General features: G+C 32.5%; 1 protein-coding gene across 1 annotated transcript; it reads left to right on the top strand.

The window, feature by feature from the left end:
- Nucleotides 1-1,630: 1,630 nt before the first annotated feature.
- LOC125583653 (phospholipase D gamma 1-like) lies at nt 1,631-6,112 on the top strand. Its single transcript, XM_048750971.1, has 10 exons — nt 1,631-2,831; nt 3,506-3,625; nt 3,709-3,903; nt 4,012-4,263; nt 4,354-4,422; nt 4,522-4,669; nt 4,736-4,884; nt 4,977-5,168; nt 5,309-5,506; nt 5,653-6,112. Exons 1-10 carry the CDS (start codon nt 1,998-2,000, stop codon nt 5,959-5,961), a joined length of 2,466 nt encoding a protein of 821 aa, XP_048606928.1. The 5' UTR covers nt 1,631-1,997; the 3' UTR covers nt 5,962-6,112.
- The last annotated feature ends 2,048 nt before the right edge of the window (nt 6,113-8,160 follow it).

Raw genomic sequence — 8,160 nt, 5'->3', positions numbered from 1 at the left:
TGTAATGAAATCATTCAGATTTGTTTGAAAAGAATTGAGCCAACAAAAAAGGATATGGATATAAGTAGAGATTTGCCCCAATGGATTTTCTTAATTATTCATTTCTAAATTGAAGCTCATCATCTTACAGCATTTCACCAGGAACAACAAATAAACGTTTGTATAGTCTTTTTGTTTTTGTTTATGTCGGGTCCGAGCAGATTATCTGTTGTTACAATTATATAAACTATTTTTATAGACTTTTAAAGTGCTAGAATAATTTTTAACAAATGTTTTAACATTTTTATTTTAGTGTATTTGAATTTTGTGGTTATTAAATTTAAAATCATATAATACGTTATTTAATTCATTTTTTTATTTAAATTTTCGTTTTGAATTTTAATAAATCTTTGTAACTTATTTTATTAATTCTATGATATATTTTGATAATTTTTTTTCTATAAAATTTATTTGATGTCAATTTACTGCAATTTATTTATGTACAGTATTTATTTCATATGCAAATTTATTTAAATTTAAATGATGGTAAGTTTTATTTATGAAAATATAAATACAATAATCAATAAATTTAATTTATTTGATATTGATTGAAATTATTTTGTATTATTTAAACTTGCAAAAAAAATTTATATTTATTTTGATTTTTCATTAATTATTTGAACGCTTTAGTGAGTTAAATTGTTTTATATTGTTTGGACACAAGATTAATTATTATGTTGTTTGGAAACATAGATAATAGTGTAATATTATTTCCATAATTATTTTATAATGAAAGGGTATATTTAATTTAAAATGCTACAAAAAAAGGTTGGGTCTAAGAAAATATTTCATTTTTAGTAAGAGTGATATATACTCATTTATGTAACTGTAACCAATTCCATATACGACTGGTCTTTCGTTTGAATTATAATCCTATGGCCATTACATAATCCGGCTCTAATACCATACTAGTGATGAGCCTAACTCGTATCCAAAAGCTAGCTCAAGAGTGGATGATTGCTCATATACTTATATATTGCCCAAAGACTGTTTGCCTAAGAGATGTGCGACATTTAATAAGCCTCATCAGAATACCACAACAATATAGACCACTACATAGGCATGAAACTGTTTTTGTGGGAAATCACATGTTAGGCAAAGTCATGGACTTTGATAAAAGTTAGATGAACTTCCCACATAAAACCAATTGGTAGTAAATACACTGGTTCAATTCCATTATATATTACTCAAGTCTTTTACGTATTTTCAATATGGATCTTTTCTCCAACGTCAATACCAGAAGATATCTCAGCTCCTACGGTATTAGTGATGAGCCTATATAAGATTAGATTAATGTTATCCAATGATTACTTATATAAGAAATCTTAAAGCTAAGAGAGGTGTTATTCAATTTATACAACTTTTACTACAAGTGGACAATTAGAATTAGTGTTTAAGCTCCAAACGTTATACTATTCCTGTTATAATTAATAAAATAATATTCTGATGATAGTTTACCCCTATATAATATAAAGCCAACTATCAGATGACATCTTATAAAACAGTTTCTCATAGAAGAGATCGAATCTCTCGTGCGGGAGACCTCTTCTTCAGTGCTATATCTTTCCTATCCCTTCTTACCTTTTCATTCGTTAAGAGAAACTTGCTTAGAACTTTCCAAGTTACGTTTGTTATTATTATTTTCTTGACCTCCTCTCGATCGTTTTTTTCTTCTGATAATTTGAATTCACTGTATCGTTCATACGATTTAAGTAATGTTTTACTGAGTCTGGACCACTGTTGAAGTCTTTCATTGGCTATAGTTTGAAAGGTCAACAACGTACTGCTCACTGCTTTGATTCGTCTACTTATACCTCATAGATTTATTCTGGATCTGTATCTCAAAGGTCTCAGTGAACTTTTTCTTTGTTTTGTGGGTTTGACTCGAGATTTGAACCTTTTCTTATTTATTTTTTCCCCCGAATTTTTGGTGCATCATTCGGTTTATACCGAGACCAATGTCAATGGAAGGGTCAAGTAACGCTTCTTTGAGGGTAGTGTTGTTACATGGTAACTTAGACATTTGGGTGAAGGAAGCTAAAAATCTTCCTAACATGGATCGTTTCCGGAGGTACAAGAAGAACAGTACAAGTGATCCTTACGTGACTGTCTCTATCGCAGATGCAAAGATTGGCACAACTTTTGTGATCGACAATGATGAGAATCCTGTGTGGATGCAGCATTTCTATGTACCGGTGGCTCACCATGCTACGGTGGTTAAGTTTGTGTTGAAAGACAGTGACCGTTTTGGATCAAGGTCCATAGGAGATGTTAGAATCCCAACCGAGGAGTTGTGTTCAGGGAATAGGATCGAAGGGTTGTTTCCGATACTGAACACTAGTGGGAAGCCATGTAAAAAGGGTGCTGTGTTGAGTTTGGCTATTCAATACACTCCAGTGGAAATGATGAAAATTTACCAAATGGGTGTTGGTAATGAGTGCGAAGGAGTTCCCGGTACGTACTTCCCTTTGAGGAAAGGCGGTAGAGTTACTTTGTATCAAGATGCTCATGTTGAAGACGGGACACTTCCGAGAGTGGATCTCGATGGTGGAATGCAGTATATACATGGAAAGTGCTGGGAGGATATGGCTGATGCGATTAGACAGGCAAAGAACTTGATTTATATCACAGGATGGTCAGTTTACCATCCGGTTAGGCTGGTTCGTCGCAATAATGATCCGACTGATGGTGTATTAGGGGATTTGCTTAAAGAAAGATCTCAAGAAGGTGTTAGAGTGTTGCTATTGGTGTGGGATGATCGAACTTCAAGTAACTTTATGGGGCACAGAACAGTAAGTGCCTAACTATGTATTATGTTTCTTTTAACTTTCTCTCTTTTATTAATAGTATCTCTTATAAACTATAATAATAATAGATTGAAGCTGAAAAAAATAAATAGATTGACTTCTGGATATATCAAAAAGGTTATGTAATAATAGCTTGTTCTACAAGTAACCAAACTAGTCCAATCTTCAGGGTCGGCCTCGGACCATGCTTGATGAAACATTTGCTACATGCTCCCATTTTTATAGATCCTCATGAAGCAAAAATCCAAATAAATTATATATTTTAAATATTTTTTATTGAACATATAAATCCCACATTGGTTTTGTCGTTTTATTAACTTAAAGTAAATTAATGGGCTAGACAACATACACCAATTTAATGACCTAGTAAATTGAAAAAGTCCCTAAAACTAAAAACCTAATTCAATAGATGTGGACTATGGAACTATCAGATTGTTTTTGTGAGAAAACTTGTATTTTATCAACTGTTTAGCACTTTTTGTTTAAAAGTATTTCTATGAGTTTGTTTTTGTTATTTCTTGTGTATTATATTGTCCCTTATTTTTAATTTTGTTTCGAACCTCCAAAATTACATTACAGGGCCAACCCTGCCAGTCTCACTTATGTCTGTTACACAAAACTTGTGCTGTTTTAACGAAACTGATGTTTGTGGTATGCAGTGCGGATTGATGAAGACAAGCGATGAGGAGATTCGCCATTTTTTCAAGAATTCGTCCGTGCAAGTTATTATTTGTCCTAGATCTGGTGGGAAAGGTCACCACAGCTTCGTTAAAAAAACTGTAAGATGCTTAATAATTACTACGTCACTGCTTAAACTCTTGTATGTATAGTTTAATCATCTGAATGTCATTGTGATGATCAGGAAGTTGGAACTATCTACACACATCATCAAAAAACTTTGATTGTAGATGCTGAGGCAGCTCAGGGCCGAAGAAAGATCATAGCGTTTGTTGGAGGGCTAGACATGTGCAAAGGACGTTTTGATACTCCTAACCATCCTCTCTTTAGGACATTGAAGACGCTCCATAAAGATGACTTCCATAACCCAAACTTTGCGGTAACCATTCAAAGAATATATCATGTTTGGTTTCCGTTTATGGAGTTTAAATATTATTGTTCTTGATTCGTGTTCATAATATTTAATTCATATTCATTGACGGATTAGACTTCTGTGGATGATGGACCAAGACAACCGTGGCATGATCTGCACAGCAAGATTGATGGTCCCGCAGCGTATGACGTGCTTGCTAATTTTAGACAACGTTGGCTAAAGGCTTCAGAGAAAAGGCACAGGATTTCGATACACAGATCGTCTTCTGAGGATGCTTTGCTTGAGATTGACAGAATTCCAAATATCATGGGACTATCAGAAGCCTCTTCTGTTAGTGATAATGATCCAGAGTCTTGGCATGTCCAGGTAATTCAGAAATATGATGGGACTATAGTCATATGTGGTGGTGACAAAATGATCAATCTCATTTCTTTTCCATGAACTAATTATCTTTAGGTTTTTCGTTCCCTTGATTCAACCTCCGTCAAAGAGTTTCCAAAGAACTCAAAGGAAGCTAGTGGAGAAGTAATTAAGCACAACTCTGAATATATTTTAACCTTGTCATATCTTCTATAACCAACAATGTTGCTACTCTAAATATACTAATTATAAATATGTGCACAGAATCTTCAATGTGGGAAGAATATACTCGTAGACATGAGCATACACACGGCTTATGTTAAGGCCATAAGATCTGCTCAGCATTTCATCTACATCGAGAACCAATATTTTTTGGGATCATCATTCAACTGGGATTCACATAACGACGTTGGTAAGAAAACTGTAAGCTTTTGAAGGAAATTAAATATAATATAACAAGGAGTTTCTTGAAATGCAGGTGCTAATAATCTAATCCCTATGGAAATCGCACTTAAGATTGCTAGTAAGATTAGAGCTAGGGAGAAGTTTGCTGCTTATATTGTCATTCCAATGTGGCCAGAAGGTGATCCAACAAGTATGTTTATGCAGAGCATTCTATACTGGCAGGTAAATACTTTTTCCATAGTTTGCTAGATATAAACTGACTTGAACAACAATCTGGCATCCTTTATACTGAAATCTTTTCATCATCTCTGTAGTATAAAACCATGCAAATGATGTATCAAACTATATACAAGGCACTTGTGGAAGCTGGACTTGATGGTCAGTATGAGCCACAAGACTATTTGAACTTCTTCTGTCTTGGAACCCGAGAGGCTTCTGATGAAACGGTTAGCAAATATAGTTCTCGGAATCAACCTAAGAAAATTGAAAAGCCAAATGCCGCACAGGTATATATATATTATGTGTATGTTTTGATGACTCTTGTTTTTTTCTGCTAAAATTTGGTGCAAAAATTGTTGATGACTCTTGTTGAAATCTTTGTTTTAATTAATGACATTTTTCTCACAAAAACAACGAAATAATCCAGGTGCAAGCTTTGAAGAGTCGAAGATTCATGATATATGTGCATTCCAAAGGTATGGTAGTGGACGATGAGTTTGTCTTAATTGGTTCTGCTAATATCAACAAAAGATCATTGGAAGGAACTAGAGACACTGAAATCGCCATGGGAGGGTATCAACTACACCATTCATGGGCTAAGAAAGCCTCTCGTCCTCGTGGTCAGGTAAAAAATCTTTCAAAGACGTTTCAATTAGAGTTTGCATGCTTCTTTGGCTTCGTGTAATTATTGGTCTACATAATTTATTACATGATCTCTATAATATCTCTTATAAAACATGGTTTGTTTGCATATTCCCCCGTCTCATGCAGATCTATGGATACAGAATGTCGCTGTTGGCAGAGCATCTAGGGTTTCTGGAGCAGGGTTTCGAGGAGCCAGAGAACATGGAATGCGTGAGACGAGTTAGGCATTTGAGTGAGCTCAACTGGAGACAGTATGCAGCAGAGGAAGTCACAGTGATGACAAGTCATCTTCTAAAGTATCCAGTTCAAGTCGATAGAACAGGCAAAGTAAGTTCTCTTCCAGGATGCAAGACATTCCCCGATGTCGGTGGCAAGATCATAGGGCATGTTTTATGGGCTGGAACGAAACCTCGTCATCTGGAAGTTACCTTGTAGTGCCAACATCTGTTCTATATTTCTCCCTTTTCAAGAAACCTCTTGAGTGTGATCTGAATAAAAATGTACTTAAAGAGTCGAATTGTTATTTTTAAATCTGTGAGCTGTAAATTGTATTCATTGCAATGTTAATAGGTGTTTTGTCCTTTCATGCATGCCTAATAATTTTACAAAAACTTATAAATAGATATATTATCAATTCAAAATCCATTAGAATAAATTGTTTTCATATTTTTTAAAATATTTAATAACTAGATGATAACATGCGCGCATGCGCGGGGTCAGTTCTTATACTAATGTTTGTTTAATAAATGGTTTTAACATTTTGCAACACTATCTAGCTATTATATGGTAATAATAAGATATTTGAACTATTTATTACAAGTTTACTGGTTTATCATTTATTAAATCAAATAGTTCTTACTTTATACGTAGTTTACATATACTAGAATGATAAATTATTATATATATTATTTTTATCGGTATACTATTAATTAACTAAAACTCAAAAACGTAGGTTAATAAAATAAGTAATTTGTTTTGTTGTTCTAGAATTAGATGATTATTAGACCGAACTAGTGAATATATACTTGACAGAAATTTATATTTCGAGTCTTCACTTATATTCTATAACAGTTTAATATATTAGATTTGAACACTAACTTGTGAATAGATTTGCTGATGATTTTCTTCAAAATTTTGATTCTTAGATATCTGGAATGAAACTAATTTTTACAAATGTCCATCTTTTTAAATTGACACTTATGTAATTCACAAAATTCACAGAATAAGTTTAAAAGACAAAACTCATATCAATGAAACAGAAACGAGAACCAAAGAACAATTTTATAGATGTAGAAAATGAAATCACTTATGCAGAGTCAATAATAAACAAATCGAGAGCCGAAAACCTAATCCCCTTCCGTCATTTACTATCGATATTGCCTATTTGGTTTTTGTGATTTGTGCCAGCCGCAAAACTTAATTTTATTTTGTGCATATAAAATCTTAAAAATAATTAACATGAGCTGTAATAGAAACAAATACTAGACGAATGATCAAATCTCTCATTATTCGAACAAACTCAAAAGGAGGTGATTGGAATCTTGTCATGATATTTCATTAAAAGCCTTTTAAGAATAAAAATCAAGACTAAAATATTTAATTTGAATGAAATAATATATACTAGTATTAATCCCATGCTTCGCATGGGAATATTCTTACGTTTAAATAAAACAAACTTCAGTTTCATATATAGAACTAAAATGGCATGTATAGTTAACTTTAGAAGGAGATGCATATACATAAAAGTTTTCTTGTTTACTTTTGTGTCTTGTTCTTTCAATATTTTTTCTAATTCGTAATTTGCAAACTATGCTTTACATATAATAATTCATTCAGCATCTTTTTGTTTAATTCATTCAGCATCTATATCTACAAAAAAAAAATAATAATACATATCCAATGAGAACAGTAAAAAATCAGCATGTAACATAGAAACATCATCCCATGAAAATACATAACACATGGAGATACAAAATGAGAAGCATGGTATTTTTTTCCCTTCCAAATTTCGGGTTTTTAACCATTCTTTGAAGTTAAATATATTTCGAGGACAAAAATATCAAAATTTTACCTTACTGAATATATCAAATTATTGAAAAAATTGATTGTCTCCAGTACCTATTATTCGTGGCAGTCAAGACTCAAGAAGATGCAATAGAGTTGAAAAACGAATCTCGTATTATGGTACATTGATATATCAAACATATGAAAACACATAGTGCAATACTTTGCTACCTTTGTTGATGATAAATTTTTGTTTTCCAAACTTTTATAAAGCTCTGAAACAGGAGTATAACTAGTTTATAAGTACTTTGATAAGAAAAACTATTTTATAAGTACAATATTTGATATGGAGATAAGAAACGATGATTGAAACTGTGAGAAGATAAAAAAAAACAGAAGAGCAATGGTGGAGTTTGAGGAATAATTTAGTCTATTGAAAATATTTATAGGAGAAGAAGACAATTTGATATCGTGGTCAACTGAAACGGGGGATGAATGTTTTTGAGAGAAAAAATGAATTTAGATAGTTGATGTTGCAGAAAAATAGGGTGAAAATTATTTTTTGAATGAATTAGAATATTTTTTGTAAAGTTATGCCATGTGTACTAATTTGATTGACTAAGTGACTTG

The sequence above is a fragment of the Brassica napus genome, chromosome C3, assembly GCF_020379485.1.
Source record: "Brassica napus cultivar Da-Ae chromosome C3, Da-Ae, whole genome shotgun sequence".
Taxonomy (NCBI): Eukaryota; Viridiplantae; Streptophyta; class Magnoliopsida; order Brassicales; family Brassicaceae; genus Brassica; species Brassica napus.
Note: the sequence above shows the minus strand (reverse complement) of the source record. Positions and strands in the feature narration are given on the sequence as shown.